This window comes from Anabrus simplex, chromosome 3, assembly GCF_040414725.1.
Source record: "Anabrus simplex isolate iqAnaSimp1 chromosome 3, ASM4041472v1, whole genome shotgun sequence".
Lineage (NCBI taxonomy): Eukaryota > Metazoa > Arthropoda > Insecta > Orthoptera > Tettigoniidae > Anabrus > Anabrus simplex.
In genome coordinates this window covers 133,602,920-133,622,833 of record NC_090267.1, presented here as the reverse complement: position 1 = coordinate 133,622,833, position 19,914 = coordinate 133,602,920, and the positions used below count along the sequence as shown (strand labels likewise).

The 19,914-nt window shown below is 38.4% G+C and overlaps 1 protein-coding gene across 1 annotated transcript in view; it reads right to left on the bottom strand.

Annotated features, from left to right (window-relative positions):
• The window catches only part of CCT2 (chaperonin containing TCP1 subunit 2), a 181,603-nt gene that overhangs the window by 33,867 nt on the left and 127,822 nt on the right, over window positions 1-19,914 (bottom strand). Inside the window, exons 6-7 of the mRNA XM_067142714.2 lie at window positions 18,791-18,965; window positions 8,832-9,009 (exon numbers count right to left, since the gene is read on the bottom strand). Coding sequence (XP_066998815.1) covers window positions 8,832-9,009; window positions 18,791-18,965 — 353 coding nt within the window. The remainder of the gene's footprint in view (window positions 1-8,831; window positions 9,010-18,790; window positions 18,966-19,914) is intronic.

Sequence of the window (19,914 nt, the reverse complement as noted above, 5' to 3'; positions counted from 1 at the left end):
TAGACATGTGGGGAAAGTGTGTGGAGGAAAGGATACCAGGGTAGTGTTATCCAGGCATTAGGTTGAGGCAGATGTTGAGGAATGTAGAAGAGAAGGAAGAGGGAAAAGAGAAGGTGGTAGTGTTTCACGTTGGTACTAACAACGTAAGGCAAGCAGGTATAAGTACCAACATAGTTGGGGATGTGTGGGATCTGGAAAATGCAGCACGGATGAAGTTTAAGGAAGCGGAGATTGTTATCAGTGGAATACTGTGTAGGAGGGATACTGACTGGAAGGTGATTGGGGATTTAAATGAGACTATGGAGTGGGTATGTGGGAAACTGGGAGTGAGATTTCTAGATCCTAATGGATGGGTAGGAGACAGGGATCTGCGCTCAGATGGCCTTCACTTAAACTGCAGTAGTACATGTAAGTCAGGAAACTTGTTTATAAGGGTTATAGGCAGGTACATTCAGGGAAACGGGGTGGCCTAGGGAGCGGTGTTAAGCGAACAGGGAACTGGAAATCAAGTAGGGATGACATAAAAATGTTAGTGCTCAACTGTAGAAGCACTGTAAACAAAGGAATCGAATTAAGTAATTTAATAGATATATACAGTAGAACCTTGATTATACATTTCCGGAAACTACGTTTTCCCGTATTATTCGTTCAAATTATGTGGTCTCACGAGCATCCTAATTAAATCGTAAAAATAATGTACTACCCGTTCCTCGAAAAAACGATTTCCCGGATCAACCGCCCAGAAATTTCAGTCCCATCAACGCTTAATCCTCGACCACGCATTTTTCAAGAAACTGCATCTCACGAAAGGACGGCTATGGCATACTTACGGATCTTGGTGTTAACATTTCCTCATTGCAGTGCCAGTAATTTGGGGAAGTACTGTACTGGAAAAGTGATCAGCGGCGAAATTGCATAAGGGACCATCTTAGCATCGCATTCCGGTGGTACTGTTTAGAGATTCCGTGGAAATCGTAAAGCAGAATGTGTCCACAACAATTGGAAGGAGACAGAGCGCATTTCTTCGACAGCTCTACTTGAACACGAAACGAATTTCGTCAAATGTTCGTACTTGCAAAACGTCTAAATTATGTGAAGGGTTAGATGTTTATTTTTTTACTTTTTTCGAGTGTATCGCTGAACAGGTTTTCGGCATTTCTATCAGGGCACTGTATAGTCACTGGGCTTTCAGGCAAGAACCGAAACTGCTCCTTCTTAAGTAACACAAATTTACAGTAGTATTTTAATATTATCGTACACGATTATGTTATCGAGACCCAGAACAGATGTTGCACCTTACATACATAAAGCCATGGGAGGTTCTGAGATTGCCTATTACTGTTTTCGTCCTAATATAAGACTGGGAATTTCACATTTTTGTGTTAAAATGTTGTGAAAACTGCAGTTGTTTTATTTGCGCACATTACATTTAAAGCTTTGTATCATTTCGCACTCGTACATACTTGTGCAGCGAGTGCGCTTTCCAGCTGAGCTCAAGTTCGCGATTATCGTAATTTTGGAAGTGTTAATGATATTTTCTCTCTTTCCAATTTGATTATGATTAGTGACGGGCAGAATTTAATTTAATGCACTTGAGAACTTGAAGATCGATCCTTACATTCGAAACCATATTCTTGAGTTCAATATAACCTTGAAAAGCCGATGTAGGCCAAATTTTTGCACTACAAGATATCCATAAACTGACTCAGAACAGTATACCGGTGACCAAATTACAATGGAAGATAAAAAAAGAGGATTTCACCATCATATTGGGCGCTTTTGTATCTAATTTGCTTAATTTTATTAGATCAGAGACAGATAATTAAACACTACTTGTGGTCGATTGTTGTTTGGCTTGTCATTACAGGTACCGTATTAGATTTTTCGAAGAGTTTTGCTCTGGCTGATCAAAGTTGCTGAACTGAAAGAAGTTTTTAGAGGAAGCTAGAAGTAAAGTAAACTGAATGTAAAGTTTCGAGATTTTTAAGTCGCGTACCGGTAGGGTAATCAGTTTGAAGCTGGCCCCGCGGTCTAACTTGCCTGCCTCTCACCCGGAGGGGCCAGGTTTGATTACCGGCCAGGTCAGGCATTTTTACCTCGATATGAGGGCTGGTTCCAGGTTCACTCATTCTACAATTACCCTTAATTGAGGAGCTACTGAATGGTGAGATGGCGGCCCCAGTCTAGAGAGCCCGGAATAACGGCCGAGAGTATTCGTCACACTGACCATGCGTAACTTCGCAATCTGCAGGCCTTCGGACCGAGGGCAGTCGCTTGCTAGGCGGAAGGCCCAATGGGGCTGTAGTTTGGTTTGGTTTAGGGGTGTTTGTAAGATAAGTATACATATTTCATTTTTGTGATGTTTAGCCAAATTGTTGATGGTTCATCCATTCCCGGATTTTCCGTTTTCCCATGTTGTAAGTTTTCTTTCCGTGGTCCCTCCAAAAACAGAGAATCGAGGTTCCACTGTACTTACCAGATATTGTAATACGAGTGAATCATGGCTGAGAAATGATATAATGGATGCACAAATATTCTCACGGAACTGGAGAGGGTATCGTCGAAATAGGATAGGAATGGTAGGAGGGGGAGTATTCATTCTGATGAAAGAAGAATTTGTAAGCTATGAAAAAGTTAAGGATGAAAAAGATGAAATTCTGGGTGTAAGGCTCATCTCTAATGATAATAGGCAACTTGATGTCTTTGGAGTGTACAGACCGGGAAAGGGTAGTGCTGACGCTGATTCAGAATTATTTGTAAGATAAACAGCTATGTTGGAAATGATATGGAAAGGAATGTGATAGTAGCAGGTGATCTCAAGTTACCAAATGTCAATTAGGAAGGTAATGCGAACGACAGGAAGCATGAACATCAAATGGCAAATAAGTTAATATGGGAAGGGCAGCTGATTCAGAAAGTGACGGAACCAACTAACTAGAGGGAAGAATATTTTGGATGTGGTGCTGATCAAACCAGATGAGCTCTATAGAGAAACCGACGTAACAGATGGTATTAGTGATCACGAAGCTGTTTTTGTCATAGTTAAAAATAACTGTGAAAGAAAGGAAGGTACACTAGAAGTCCACTATAGAGAGTACGGCATATAACGAGAACCCCATTCTAACGATAACTTTTGTCCGTCCCTTCAAAATTCCTATATTAAACTGTGTATTATCCTTCGGTTACAGCGAGAACACTATCACTGACGCATCCGTTATGATGAGTGATTCTGTGCGCTCGATTTTTCCGTTGCCGATATTTATGCACCCAGTCATTATACTGCTTGCGATCGATCATCTTCGGTACCGTATCGTTTTCTCGCTATGTCCACCAGCGAGCTCTCTCGACGACAATCGAAGGCAATATCGGAGTCGATTAGTAATACCCGTCGACTGCTCTTCCGCGAGGAAAATGAAAGAGAACATGTTTTCGTAATAAATGCGTAAATAACGTGTCCGATAACCGTTGTTAACTTGTTAAAGATAAACGCTGAATAAACGATCGCTTAATTTTAACGCTAAATACCGCAATTAAGTAAGAATGAGATAGGCTTACACCTCAAGCTATGGCAGAGTGCGTCATTTATTACGAGATTAGTTTATATTTTCTCGCATCCGTTAAATTACGGAAAGGCTATCATCATGTAAATTTATAGCGAGAAGGTTATAATTGCTCTATTTCCGCTTGAAGTATGTTTTCATCATACGTATAGTACAAAGATGTTAGGATATGCGACGATATTTGAATAACAAAACTGAAACGTTTGCCACAAAATGCGATCGATCATTTTCGGTACGGTATAGTTTTCGCGCTACGTGCATTTCCGAGCTCTCTTGTCAACATTCGAAGGCGATATTGGAGTCGATTAGTAATACCCGTCGACTGCTGTTCTCACAAGAAAATTTGAAATGAAAGAGGATGACACGTTTTTGTAATAAATGCGAAAATAACGTGGCTGGTAGCAGTTGTTACTCGTTAAAAATAAAGGCTGAAGTAAACGATCTCTTAATTTTAATTGTATACCGTATACTGAAATCAAGCAAGAAAGTGATACACCTCAAGATATGGCAGGGTACAGCACTGATTTCAGAAGGTAGTTTATATTTTCTCGCGTCTTGTTAAATTTCGGAAAGCTATTCCCATGTCAATTTTTAGCGAGGAGGTTATTGTTTCTCTACATGCGTTTCAAATGGGTTTTCATGATACATATACGGTTAGGTTAGGTGATGCCGTTTGAAGAAAAAGGAAATGTTTGCCACAGAAGCCTCTGGAGTGATACCGTATTTCTCCGAATCCAAGACGATGTTTTTTTCTCAGAATCTCATGTGAAAAATCAAGGGCTGTTTTGCATTCGCGGCCTGATAGTAATGAACACCACTGGCAAGTACCGCAGTAACCACGCCGTTTCTTCCCCCCCCCGCGCGCACACACACAAAACTCGTTGACAATAAACGACCTCCTCTTTATCAAAGGTCTGCATCGCTAGCTGTGGCGGCCGGTCGTACGTCACTGGATCTCGTGAAATAGTGAAGAGAGAATGACATTCTATTATCCTCTACAAAAACGTTTCTCAAATCTGCACAATGGCATCAAAACATGCGAGCCTTCGAATTCTTAGAAAGGCCACGGTTCAGAGGCAGAGTTACCATATAACTCGTCTGCTGTACCTCCGACGCTTAGTAAAATTAAGTTTTATAGACAGCAGGAATATTTTCGTGATGGATCGTCGTATTGTAAAGATACGTGGAACAGGTACTGCCGGCAAATTTTCAACGGGTTCTCGTCGATGTTATGATGCCAACTTTAAGTTGATGGGTATTAAACACTTGGAAATGTATAATAATTGTGCAGCCGCAAGAAAATACGGCATAGGCCTAACTAAAGCCAATATTCGGCGTTACTGTGAAAACAAAGATAGCTTAAAAATGCATTCAGTGGCCCACAACAAGGATGCTTTAAAGAAGTCGAAGATGAAATTGTGAGGTATGTGCACAAAAATGCATGGGCGGAATTGCCATACCGCGGCGCAACAAACTCCTTCGTTGACTTTCAAAGTCCGCGATTAAGACCTATACATCACTAGCCGCTGAAGTTGGCCGAATCTGGCAAGCAAGACGTGCGTGTAGCGGCAGCCAGTTATATCTGACGCTGAGTAAAAGTAACAGTTTTATAATAAGCAAGAATATTTTCCTGATGGATCGTCGTATTGTAGACACGCGTGGAATGTGTACTTCCGGCAAATATTCAACAGGTTCCCTTCGATATTATGATGCCAATTTTAAGTTAATGGTTATTAAACCCGCTGAAATATAGCATACGTGTACAGCCGCAGAAAATACGGCATAACTAAAGCCAATGTTCGGCGTCTACAGTCTAGAAATGCGTACTGTATAAGAAAGACATTCATATGATTTTACAGAGCACTTTTTAAGCCCGATTAAAATTTTTTGAAGGAAAAAGTGGGGGTCATCTTGGATTCGAAGAAATACGATAATATACATTTTTTCAGAATGAAATTAAACACACACACTTTCACGTAGTATCGGATTTCGAAAAACAACAAACAAGTAAGCCGCAGTGTGGATATTATCCACAAAAACTCAAATTTTGAACAAACTGATTGCCATTTCATACTGAATTCAGTGTGTATGGGGGTTTCCCAGACTATTACAAAAAATCGGATATAACGACAATCCATTATAGCGAGTAAATTTTTCGCCGTTATGAATTCTCGCCATAACGGACTTCTACTGTATTAAAATTAGGACTAGTAAGCAGTACCATATGGCTGATAAAACAAGCAAGAGGGAGTTTAAAAAAAGTAACTATGATCACTGGAAAACGGTAAATAAAAATGTAAACAGACTCTGGGAAGGGTTTAAAGCAATTGTTGAGGAATGTGAAAATAGGTTTGTACCTTTAAAGGTAGTAAGGAATGGTAAAGATCCACTATATTTTAACCGAGAAGTAAAGAGACTAAGAAGGAGGTGCAGGTTGGAACGAAATAGAATTATGGTTATGGAAGTAAGGAGAAATTGAAGGAACTTACTAGGAAATTGAATCTAGCAAAGAAGTCAGCTAAGGATAACATGATGGCGAGCATAATTGGTGGTCATACACATTTTGGTGAAAAATGGAAGGGTATGTATAGGTATAGGTACTTTAAGGCAGAAACAGGTTCCAAGAAGGACATTCCAGGAATAATTAATGAACAAGGGGAGTGTGTATGGGAGGATCTTCAAAAGGCAGAAGTATTCAGTCAGCAGTATGTAAAGATTGTTGGTTACAAGGATAATGTCCAGATAGGGGAGGTGAGCAATACTAATGAAGTATTAAAATTTACCTATGATAACAATGACATTTACAGTAAGATACAAAAGTTGAAAACTAGAAAACCAGCTGGAATTGATAAGATTTCTGGGGATATACTAAAGGCAATGGGTTGGGATATAGTATCATATCTGAAAAACTTAATTGATTATTGTTTAGTTGAATGGAGAGTTGCTATAGTGGCCCCTGTGTATAAAGGAAAGGGTGATAGACATAAAGCTGAAAATTACAGGCCAGTCAGTTTGACATGCATTGCAAGTAAGCTTTGAAAAGCATTGTTTCTGATTATATTAGACATGTTTGCAAAATTAATAACTGGTTTGACAGAAGGCAGTTTGGGTTTAGGAAAGGTTATTCCACTGAAGCTCAGCTTGTAGGATTTCAGCAAGATATAGCAGATATTCTGGATTCAGGAGGCCAAATGGACTGCATTGTGATTGACCTATCTAAGGCATTTGATAGGGTAGATCATGGAAGACTACTGGCAAAATGAGTGCTATTGGACTAGTAAAAAAGAGTGTTCTAGAAAACAGAACTGAGAATTAGAGCAGGCGAAGCTTTATCTGACCCTGTAATAATTAAGAGGGGAATTCCTCAAGGCAGTATAATTGGACCTTTATGTTTTTATATATATATATCAATGATATGTGTAAAGAGTGGAATCAGATATAAGGCTGTTTGCAGATGATGTTATTCTGTACAGAGTGATAAATAAGTTACAAGATGGTGAGCGGCTGCAGGGTGACCTCGATAGTGTTATGAGATGGACGGTGGGCAATGGTATGATGATAAACAGGTTTAAAAGTCAGGTTGTGAGTTTCACAAATAGGAAAATTCCTCTCAGTTTTAATTACTGCATTGATAGCAGACAGCCAGATGGCGTCAAGTTGAAATGTCTGCACACGGTAGCTGAGGCCATACGATTATTATTATTATTATTATTACTGCATTGATGGGGTGAAAGTTCCTTTTGGGGATCATTGTAAGTACCTAGGTGTTAATATAAGAAAAGACCTTCATTGGGGTAATCACATAAATATGATTGTTAATAAAGGGTACAGATCTCTGCACATGGTTATGAGGGTATTTAGGGGTTGTAGTAAGGATGTAAAGGAGAGAGCATACAAGTCTCTGGTATGACCCCAACTAGAGTATGGTTCCAGTGTATGGGACCCTCACCAGGATTACTTGATTCAAGAACTGGAAAAAATCCAAAGAAAAGCAGCTCGATTTGTTCTGGGTGATTTCCGACAAAAGAGTAATGTTACGAAAATGTTGCAAAGTTTGGGCTAGGAAGACTTGGGAGAAAGGAGACGAGCTGCTCAATTAAGTGGTATGTTCCGAGCTGTCAGTGGAGAGATGGCGTGGGAGGACATCAGTAGACGAATAAGTTTGAGTGGTGTCTTTAAAAGTACGAAAGATCACAGTATAAAGATAAAGTTGGAATTCAAGAGGACAAATTGGGGCAAATATTCGGTTATAAGAAGGGGAGTTATGGATTGGAATAACTTACCAAGGGAAATGATCAATAAATTTCCAATTTCTTTGAAATCATTTAAGGAAAGGCTAGGAAAACAACAGATAGGTAATCTGCTACCAGGGCGACTGCCCTAAATGGAGATCAGTAGTGATTGATTGATTGAACTACTAGAGAAGTGGCATTTTATCACAAACACAAAGAAGAAATTATTTTCAAGTTTAAAACAAGGCTGTCTTGATTATTTCATTAATATTGTGTCATTTTATAGTAATACAAATATAATTAATCAGTCAGTTAAATTCTTTCATAGCAGCCTCATTGCACGCTCCTATCAATTCCTATCATTTTTAGCGACGTCAACCAAGGCACAGTCAACAGAATAATAATTATGCAGTCGAGCTGATATAAAAGTTCAACGCTCTACCACTGTTACTATCACTATAATTATTATTAAAATTTGAGGGATCCTATGGTGACCTCTAGCGCCCATTTACCAGCATTTTCCGAAAATTATGAGTTATCACCATTAGTGTGAAGTACATAAGGGAAGTCATTTCAATTGATGCCAAAGTGGGAGTCTAATAATAAAAATAACTAAATACAAATTAAAAATTACAAGTGTTCCAATATAGATATTAATGGAGAAATTTGATATATTCTGTTTTGGTCCCCTCAATATTGCTATGCCACTGTATATTAATATAATATACAGCCTAGTGCACAGCCATGCTATCTCTGAACTTGAACTTGAAGTATTTTGTTACACCATTCTCCCGTGATGATGATACAAACATACAGACGAAAATGGAACTGAACCATTTTTTCAGCCTTTGTACACATAATCGAAGGTATATAAAAAAAAAAAAAAATTAAAAAAAGGTACAAGGCAAAAATCTAAAGTATACAGACAAAATTATGAAAAGTAATGAAAATAACACAATACCACACATACTTGATTTTCTATTGCTGATATAGCTTGATGAAAAGAATAAACAACTACCCACGAACTAAAACAACTCACCTCCTCCATGAACAGTCCTTGTTTCACGTACAGTAGCGGCCAGAACACAAAGGGCATCATGTAAAGAACGCTCTGCTTCATCAAGAATTTGCTGAGTGGCACCTCGGATAATTATAGAACATGCTTCACCCAAAGCCACTCCACTGAAACGCAGGAGTGTGTCTTCTCCAATCATGATCTGCAGATTACAAAGGAAAAAAAGGAAAAAAAAAAAAAAAAAAAAAAAAAAAAATGATATTAAGAAAACCAACGTATGCAAGTAGTTTAAAATATGGCAAAGAAATTTATTTTAAATTACAGGGGGTAATCATTAAGTTACACAAAGCCATTTTAGGATAGTCACAACCAATTATACCATATTTACTCATGTACTGTCTGTACTGGTACTTTGAAAGGAAAAAAAAATCCCTTGATTTCAAAATATCAGGTGTGAACAATACAAGGAATATCAAGGTTAAGGTTGACACCAATGAATGAATATTCTCCCACATTATCCTACAATAAATTATTTAGGATGTGAAAGTATCTTCAAATATATTGTTTGAAAATTTCTCAGTCTTGAAATATCTGTGCAATTAGCATGTTAATGGAAAAATACTGGGAGAAGAACAAGCCTTATTTTCAAGTTTTTGGATCTTGACCAAGCTTATGACAGTGTATCAAGGGAAAGAATTTGGCAATGCATGAAAGAATTTCAAGAGCAAGACAGCCTTGTTCTTAACAGAACGTTTAAGAAATAGGAAAGGAAGGATATAATCCTAGTTGGAGGAGATTTGAATGCAAAAGTGGGACAGGACAACAAAGAACTTGAACGTATTATGGGAAGGCATGGTTTAAGAGAACGAATGAGAATGGACAGCTGTTTGTGGACTTCTGTGCAAGCCACAATTTGGTTATTGGTGGTACTATATTTCCACATAAGGACTGCCATAAGGTGACATGGGTATCACCGGATCATAGGACACAAAACCAGATAGATCATGTGGCTATTGGACGAAGGTGGAGGAATTCATTGTTGGATGTGAGGAACAAGAGAGGTGCGGACATTGGTAGTGATCATCTTGTTGTGGCTACCTTTAGAATGAAGATCCAGGCACAAAAGAGAAGGATAGAGCAGATAAGGAAGCAATATGATGTTGGAAAGCTAAGGGATGACAGAAATGTGAAAGAAGCCTTCAGGATAGAACTAAAGAATTGATTCCAAGCACTCACTGAGGTGGAGGATGTAACTATTGAGGAAAAATGGGTGAAGACTAGATCTGTATTTACTGAAGTAAGTGAAAATATCCTGGGTTTTTAAGGACAGGAGGAAAAAAGACTGGATGACTGACCAGACATGGGAAATTATCAAAGAAAAGAGATAAAGGAAGTAATGAAGGCAGAATTGCAATCCAAATATGCTGCGAAGGATAAGGAAGTAAAGAGAAGTGTGAGGAGAGATCAAAGGAAATGGATAGATGACCTATCTCAACAAGGAGAGGAGGCAGCCAGAAAGGGAAATCTTAGAGAACTCTATACCATCACCAGAGTTCTGGCAAGGAAGCAGATGCAGAAAAACCGTCCAGTCAGAAACAAAGATGGTGACCTCCTAACAAACTCTGAGGATCAACTGAAGCGATGGGAGGAACATTTCTCTGCGGTGTTAAACCACTCCTTGGAGGAACAAGTAGATGCAGGAGAAGGCGAAGAAGAAGAGGAAGAAACCCAGCCTGACCCAAGGATTAAAGTCTGCATTCCAACAGTGGAGGAAATCAAGCGGGCGTTGAGAGAGTTGCATATTGGTAAGGCAGCAGGTGTTGATAATATTCCAGCAGAAGTCATGAAGGTTGATATGAATACCACTGCCAATATGTTGCAGCCGCTATTTGAGAAGTTATGGGTTAATGGAGAAATGCAGACAGACTGGAAATGTGGGTTGCTGGTGAAGTTGCCAAAGAAGGGCGATACGTCAAACTGTAACAACTGGAGGAGCATTACGCTTCTTTCAATCCCTAGCAAAGTCTTCACCAGGGTTCTGTTGAACAGAATTAAGGAGTATATCAACTTGAGGCTCCGACGGGAACAGGCAGGCTTTCTATCGAATCGCTCGTGTGTAGACCAAATAAACACCTTGAGGATAATTCTGGAACAGTGTGCTGAGTGGTCATCTCACCTCTATGCAGTGTTCATTGACTTCGAAAAAGCTTTTGATTCGATCAACAGAGAAGCTATGTGGAAGTGAAGCGGTATGGAGTGCCATCACAAATTACCAACCTCATTCAGGAAACATACCGTGATTATACATGCAGAGTCATTCATGAGGGCCGCGTATCTGAGCCTATACCTGTATGTTCAGGAGTACGTTAAGGTTATATCCTCTCGCCAACCATGTTCCTGGTGATGATTGATGTGGTAATGCGGAATGTATCGCGAAATGTGAAACGTGGTATCCAGTGGGGATTGGCTAATAGGTTAGAAGACCTAGACTTCGCTGACGATGTGTGTCTCCTGTCTGAGGCACATGGTGAATTGCAATCAAAGATTGAAGACTTGGTAAAAGAAGGAAAAAAGGTGGGACTAACGATCAACTCAAAGAAGACCAAGGCCCTAAGGATGAACACCAACAAACTAGAACCATTTGTCTTCAGTGATGAACCTATAGAGGATGTGGATAGTTTCACCTACTTGGGCAGTGTAGTTACCAAAGATGGAGGAGCAGTACAGGAGGTTTCTCAACGTTTACAAAAAGCAAATGGTGCCTTTGTTCGGCTCTATCTGGTATGGAAGAATAACAAAATATCTATCAGGACCAAACTTTGCATTTTCCGAAGTAATGTCAAGGCTGTTCTGCTATGTGGGTCCGAGACCTGGAAAGTGACAACAGTGATTACCTCCAAGTTGCAGACCTTTGCCAACAGCTGTTTCAGAAAGATTCTCAACATCTACTGGCCGGAAGTAATCTCCAATCATGAACTATGGAGAAGGACGGGTGAAACCGAGATGGCCACACAGATAAAGCGGCGTAAATAGAAATGGATAGGGCATACTTTGAGGAAAGGGAATGAAGCCATTGAGAGAGAGGCACTGGATTGGAACCCACAGGGTAAAAGGAGGAGAGGAAGGCCCAAACAAACGTGGCGAAGATCTGTACACATGGAGGCAATGGAAGAAGGCAAGACCTGGAGAGAGGTGAAGAGGTTGGCTGGCAACAGGATCAGATGGAGATGCTTTGTTGATGCCCTATGTTGCACAAGGAACAAGAGGAATTAAGTCAAGTAAGTCAAGACAGCCTTGTAGACAAAGTGAAAATGTTATACAATAAGAAAAGGAGTTGTATTCTAGTAGGGTGTGGTCTGTCGGACTGGATTGAAACCAAGAAAGAAGTGCAACAGGGCAGCTCATTGTTGCCACTTCTATTTATCATTGTGACGGATATGATAATGAAATCTATTAAAAGAAAAGAGCTTGGAGATATTAAAGCCTTCACATTTGCAGATGGTGTTGCAATCAGGAGTGAATCAGAAGAGAAATTGGGAGAGTGACTGGAAAGCTGCAATGAGGAATTCCAGATTTCAAGTACTTGGGCAGCATTCTATCAAACGACGACCTTGCAAAACATAAGGTAAACAAACCAAATTAATAAGGCAACACATTTTTACTACCAAGTAAGGCATATGCTGTGGCATGAAAAAAAGGTGACACTGTACAAGTCCTATTATACATCGATTCTTCCATAGTCTCAAAACCACAACAATGATTAACACAGATAATTCTAAACTCCAGGCAGGTGAAATGAAGTTACTCCATACTATGATTAAAAAGGCCAAGAAAGACAATATCAGGAATGAGAAGATTAGAGAAGAAGTGGTAATAGATGATTCACTCCTCAATAAAATCCAGGTATCAAGACTGAAGCGATTTGGTCACATCAAGAGGATGCCAGCAAACAGAACTGCAAAGAAGGAATTTGACAGAAAAGCAAAAGGAAGATCGACCTGTGGAAAGGGTACAAGAGAAGTGGATAGATTAGTCAAGAACCGCATACTGCAGAGAGGTCATGATTGGGACAAGTTAGTGGAAGAAGAGTAGTACAAGGACAGGATGAGATGGAGGGGGCTCATTTTACCCCATATGGGCAAGTGAAGATGGTTCTAGATAATAATGATGATGATGATAATTAGTGAAAAATGATACATCATAATTTGTGCCGGTCTCCAGGAAACCATACCTTAAGTCGCACAGCAAAATTTTACACCACGAAGGCAAAAGACAGGAAGGGCGAGAAATATAGACTTTTAGATTTGAATGCCATCTGTTGGCCTGATTCTTGAAAGGAGTGACAGTGACGTGGGCATATGGAATAGTCTTCAAAATAACCTTAGAAACAAACTGTGCAGTCTAAGAAAACCATACCTTAACTCACAATGGAAATTTAACATTGGTGACTTAAGGTATGGTTTCTTAATTTAAGTTTCTGCATTGTCACTTGTGCATCAGATAATGTATGGTTACAATTAAAGACATTTACCAGGCTGCATATTTTATAACTGGTAATTTTTACTACAGTAGACTGACTGCAAATGAGCCCGGTCGTAGTGCTGTGATTTGTTTCTTCATCCTGACAAGTGCGTCGCACAAAATAAAAATAACATTATCATGTGGGGAGTTATGTCAGGTTTGCATGAAGAAATAATTTATTTTCTTGCATAATTAACGCCCTTGCATAATTTACGCATCCCATTATTTTTGGGTCTAAAGTGGAGAAAAAGAAATGTTCACGTATTTGACGCAACAACTTTGAACATCCATCATGCAGCTCCGGATGCGTTTCGAAATAAAGATGACAACTACTCAAGGAGCAGCCTTCCTATTGCGAAAACGGGCATTCCAAATACAGGGCAACATGCTGTTATTAGCTGGCAGGAATTCCCACTGCACTAGTTCAGTGAGAGAATCAGCCCAGAAGTGACTAGTGACGCTCTATTCTAGTCTGATATAAACATATTTTACAAGTGTTTCGGGTACGAGACATTCTGTGATCTCGAAATTGTTTGTTCGTCCACAGTGAGCAAGTATTCGAGTAATACTGCATCATATAAACTCGTGGTGATCAGTTACGCTGAAACATACGGCAATAGGGTAGCGGGCCACAAATATTCAGTGTCCAAATGCAACGTGCACTACTGCGGTAACAGAGAAGTGCACTTCAAGCGACCAACATGTCTCGCAAAGCATTTCGTGGACCAAAACCCGGCAAGTTTCCGCAATAAATCAGGTGTATATAAGTTAAATTGCACTCAATGCTCCGCGAGCTACATTGGGCAAACCGGAAGAGGCTTTTTTATCAGATATAAAGAACATGTCAACGCTGCAAAGCATAAAAGATACTCCGCCATGAGCACTCATATGACAGATTCGAATCATTTCTTCACTTCCATAGAACAGGACCTAAAAATTCTTTGTTTTCATAGTAAAGACAGTTTACTCAACGTTTTAGAAAACATTTATATTAACATAGATCAAAAACGCAACCCCAATCATAATTTAAATGAGTTTTCAGAAACTATGAATATAATTTTTGAGGCATTACTCAACACTTCCTATTTCGACAAACATTCAAACAAACTTCCTTATGATCGCTTCCCGTCTATTGATTCCAACCTTCCCCTAATTTCACCTCACACCGGCTCCCATCACACACGTCCTCCATAATTCATCCTCAGTAAAAAAAAAACACCACTAATTACTCTTTGAGAAGCGAATACGCAAGTAATCAGATGTGCCACAATCTTCTTTTTTAAACCAGCTTACTTAATTTCACTGTATTTTTACGTTACGTACGTCATACGATCTGATATTCCACCTAGTTTTAATAAGAAATGTCAACTTTGCACCAATATGACGTTTTTTTACATCTTCTCCCTGGACTCCCTACACATGCTCGTTGATCGTCTTTTTTCTGCTACAAATAACATTATACACTTCATTATCAGCTTTTGCCGACGCACCTGATTGCTGCATATCAACAGCAAACTCAAGAAGAATTTTAACAACAAGCTTTACTATATCGTTCTCATGTGTGTGAATTTAAGTTTTTTTCATCAACAGGATTTGAATGTTTGTACTTGGAACAATCTGAAACATCCTCGCTATTTTGATTGACGTTGTTCGACAACCAATTTATTTTATTGCGTTTGTTCTGTCCTTGTCCTTTTTAAAGCTTTTTCTTGAATATCTTACGGCTGATGATGTCTACAAGTTAGACGAAACATGTCCCGTATTATTTAATAATGATGTTTAAATAAATAAACAATAAACTTACGGTATTATAAAGGTGGAATATTGAAACTTAACCTTAAAGTTGTCAGCTCGTAACGTGAAGAATATTTTCCAGTGTCAGTACTTTAAACTCACGTGTCTAACTTACCTACTGTAACACATTTGACTTTTCAGAAAAATCTCACGCCGGAATTTTACGCCAAATGACGATAACTGCAAATGAGATGAACCAACTGTGTTTATATTATATTGCTGTATCTTAAATATAAATGAATTGTACATAAATTTTAAATATCTGAATTCCTTGAATAATTTACACATCAAAAGTTTTGGCGTGTATTTTTCGCCAAAAAAAATCGTTAAATACGCAAGAAAATATGGTATATTGCCCAAGTAGGCTATTTTTCTGCTTTTCATAGCAAACAGTAGGTCCCTTTTACTGTGTGTCCATTGTAAAACTTGTTCGTTGACTACATGTTGAACCCAGGAGACTTAACATTCTTCTGTGTAGCTAAATTTTGAAGGCTTCCAAATTCTTAACTGTGTGCTGTTTCAGGGCCCATGTCTTGATAAACATAGAACAGGGTAGAATACTATACATACAAATGTTTTAGAACCATATTAGATAAAAACAGAGAGTTTGTGTCACTTTTTAAGTAAGTACATTATATGGCATTCTCAAAAAAAAAAAACATTTATCAAAAGTTTTGCAAACAGGGGCCTGATTAAACTTCTTTGCAGGCTGTATTTTGGAAACCTCTGTCTTTGGCAGTGCTATTGTGTCTCAGGCAGTGAAAGGATAAAAAGGTACCTGGTGATGTGGATAGGGGGTGCAGGGGACAAGAAAACTAAAAATACAACAAAGAAGTAATGATCACAAGCAGTCTACAAAACTTTGTTATGAGGAAGAGGACTAAAGGCAATTATTATTTTGAATATTTCTAAGAGTGATTTAACAGTGACAAGAGGTGCCAACTATTACGGATTGTCCATAATGATTACGGATTTCACGACTCGATTACTGCATTACAGTCAAAGGGGAAATTATTACGGAAAAGCAACATTGTCACATTAAAAATTAATTTATATATAAAAAAAAGAAGTAAAACATGTTCAATCCCTTAGAGAATTACTGGTCAACCCTCCTCGTTTCAATGTTTGTAAGTTGGCAACTAAGCATATTTGGCAGTCACTTCCTTCTGTTTCCCGCGAGCGTTGTGAAATCACGGCCAGCTAGATAGATATACGCTGCTCTCTTAGCTACAATGATGCATCAAGTCGGCCGTGAAGTAGGCTCTACTCCTTGTTCTGCTGTTCTCCAGTGCGCGCATTCAGCTCTCTCTCTGTTGTGTGCGTAGAACAAGTGATATATTTAGCACATTTCAGTTCTAATTATCCTAGTCGATTCGAAAAGAAGTGATTGGTTTTGTAAAATGAAGTGGAGCAATTGTCGATTTGCATCTTCTTCTAAGAAGACAGCAGTGTTACAGAAGTATCAATACGGTTACACAAACTAATGGCCATGCCTACTTGCTTCATGTGTTAGTGAAAACGTGTTCTGCAGTGCGTGTTTGTGCGATTTCTCTGTGGCTCACGGTGGACGAGATGATTGCAGAAGACACACAGAATCAAAGAAACATCACACATACGGTGAATCAAAATTACAAAACCAGCCTGTTTCATCGTTCTTCGTAAAAAGTAAAGAAAATGCGGTGACAAATGCCGAATTGCTGTTCACATCATTTCTTTTGGAGCATAATATTCCGTTATCAGTTTTAGACCACGCTGGAAATTTATTTAGATCAATGTTCCCTGACTCTAAAATATCCCAGAAATATTGTTGTGCAAGAAATAAAACCTCTGCTTTAGTTCAATACATGGCATCTGAGACAAAAAAGGAAATTAGTGAACTTTTGCAAATAACGCCTTTTTCTTTGGTTACTAATGGTAGTACAGATTCAAATGCAGTTGAACTTTATTCTATAGTTGTCTCTTTCTTTAATGCTCAGAGAGGCCAAACACCAACTCTTCTATTGCCATTGTTAGAGAGTACCGACGACAATACAGGTGATGGAATTTTCTCTTTTATTAATAGTGAATTGTCTTGTCTAGCCATTCCATGGGAAAATTGCATTTCTTTTTCATCTGACAATGCATACACAATGATAGGGGCAATTAAAGGTGTTGCCAAATTTGTGAAGGACAGGCATTCTTCTGTTTATAACCCGGGTTGTTCATGTCATCTCATACATATCTGTGCACGAAATGCAGCAGCCCAATTACCAGTCAATGTAGAGAACTTTTTGGTTCAGTTATATTACTATCTTGATACGAGATCTAAAAGGCAAAACACGTTGAAAGTATATCAGGCTGTTTGTGGCACAGAGGGTCACAAAATTTTGAAATATGTCAGTCCCTGTTCGCTCTAGCTTCTTCAGTCTATTAATAGAGTTCTTGAAAAGTGGGAAGCTTTGACACTCATGTTTTGTAGTGAGACCCACCATATAAATGAGAGCACCAAGCAGTTTGAAACTGTAAAATCTTTCATACAAGACCCACACACAAAACTGTTTTGCTACCTTCTTCAGAGTACACTTCCTGTCTTTAACTCAGTGAATGTATTTCTGTAACAAGATGCTCCAGCCATCCAGCCATACATCTTCTTAGGAGGAAACTTACTGGTCTTTTAACTGACCTATTGGTCAGATTTTTTCAGCCATGTTCTTTTCAGTCAGTATCTACCTCCCTTTTGAGTGTTGAATTCAAGAAGAGAAAATACCAGAAAGTCAGCGAGGACTTGGTAATTGGAGCAAAAGCCAGGGCATACTCGAAAGATAATGACTGTGATGAAGAGATGTTTTATAATTCTGTAAGGGAGTTTAATATGGCAGCTTGTAGTTCATTATCAGGAAATTTCCCCATGATGATGACTTTCTTCTATTCATCTCTTGAATATTTTGTTCGAAGATTCCCAAGTTTGGTCAAGGGAATTGAACATGACCAACTTGAAGAGGAATTTGCAGTGTACCAGTGTGATACTTTCCCTGAATATATTGTACAAGGACCTAACATTGATGTGGACTGGGGCAACATTGCGGAGCTTAAAAATGAAAAGGGACAAATTAAGTATAAAACCTTGAGTAATGTTGTATTTGCAGTACTAAGCATACCTCACAGTAACTCTCCCTCAGAAAGAGTTTTCAGTGTTGTTAGGAAAAATAAGACAGAATTCAGGGCTACATTAAGTACATCTACAGTGGAATGGCTTATGGTTCTGAAGACGAAAATGTCATCTCAGGGGAAGTATGTTTCAAGAAAACCTACACTGAAAAGCAGCTGCTGGGTGAAAAAAAAAAACTTTTTACCACAGAACTAACAGGTAATGAGCAAATTTTATTGCATAATATTTAGAATAGATTTCTGTAGAAAAGTGCAAACACGGGGTGCTTTGGATCTGACTCAAACGTTTTGATGGGGGTGGGGTGTTAAAAGTGGGATTACTGATAACCCAATTCAAAGGTTGGCACCTCTGGTGACATTATTTCTACAAAATATAATTATGCTTGTGTTACCTTAGTTTACTATTATGATATACCAAAACCTTCAATTAAGTGAGAAGTACACCAGCTATAAATGTCAGAGAATCCTAAATCTAAAGCACTGAGAAATGTTCTGTATAGTTAGTAGAAATAACTACTAACCTGCTCAATAAGATCACAATGTCCTAGTTTTACAAGCTCAGGACTGTCAAACGTAGAGACAATCTCTCCTCCAGTAACTAAAGCCAAGCGTTCAATGCCATCAAAATCTGCATGCTCGATGGCCATTACTCCAGCATCAGCAAACAGCTGTTCCGGGTAGTTATAGATAAGCTGCCTATAAATGAATATTACGAATATCAGAAATGCATTAAAGTGAAAAAATGAAAAGGATATTAAATATCAATCCAGTTCTTTTATTTGTATGAAAATGACACCCTATAAAGAAATATTAAATAACAAAGGTAAATCCAAGATGAAATTTTCATCATTAAGGGAATTCAAAATTATTAAACAAATGGATAATCGAAAAAGAGTAAGAACAGTAACGTTTATCTTGTATGCAATTGATGATGATAATTTATCTTCACCAATGCAAGAGGAAGAAAGGCTTGGTATGAATGCATGTTTTTTGTGTTCTTGTTGAGGTGTCCTTTTTTCACCAATTTACTGCTTATATACTGCCTTTGATGAATGATCAAGACTGAGAAAACTATTACATTACACAACTACTACTATGGTCTCAATCTTCTGAAAACTCTACAGACATTCAATGATTTAATTATGACTTAAAATTTAACAGTCCATCAGCGTACTGTATTTACACACAATAACACACCTACTAACCACACCCAGGCGACTGGAGTGGGATATTGATGATGATGGTCACACCTACTCTCGTTTTTTCTTTTTAAAGAGAAAAAAATGAATGCCAAGCAAGTTTACAGTAAGCTAAAATATTTTGGGCAATGCCCCATACCTTACAATAGATGAAAACATAAATAACTGAATTTACAGATTCCTCATGCTGTCCAAGTATTGACATTTTTTTTTTTTTTTTTTTTTTTTTTTCCAGATAGAATCTGATATTAAATGTTGCTTACATTTTATGAAATTTTACCTTTTAATACTAATAACTGCTGTCTTTCTCGACGCATCATGTAGCTACTAGAAGTAAAGTTGTAAAAAAAAAAAAGTTATCACCTAACTAGTTGTGTGTGCTATCATGAATATAAATACCGTAAATGTAAGGTTTTGCAGCATGTTTAAAACATGTTCTTGCATTT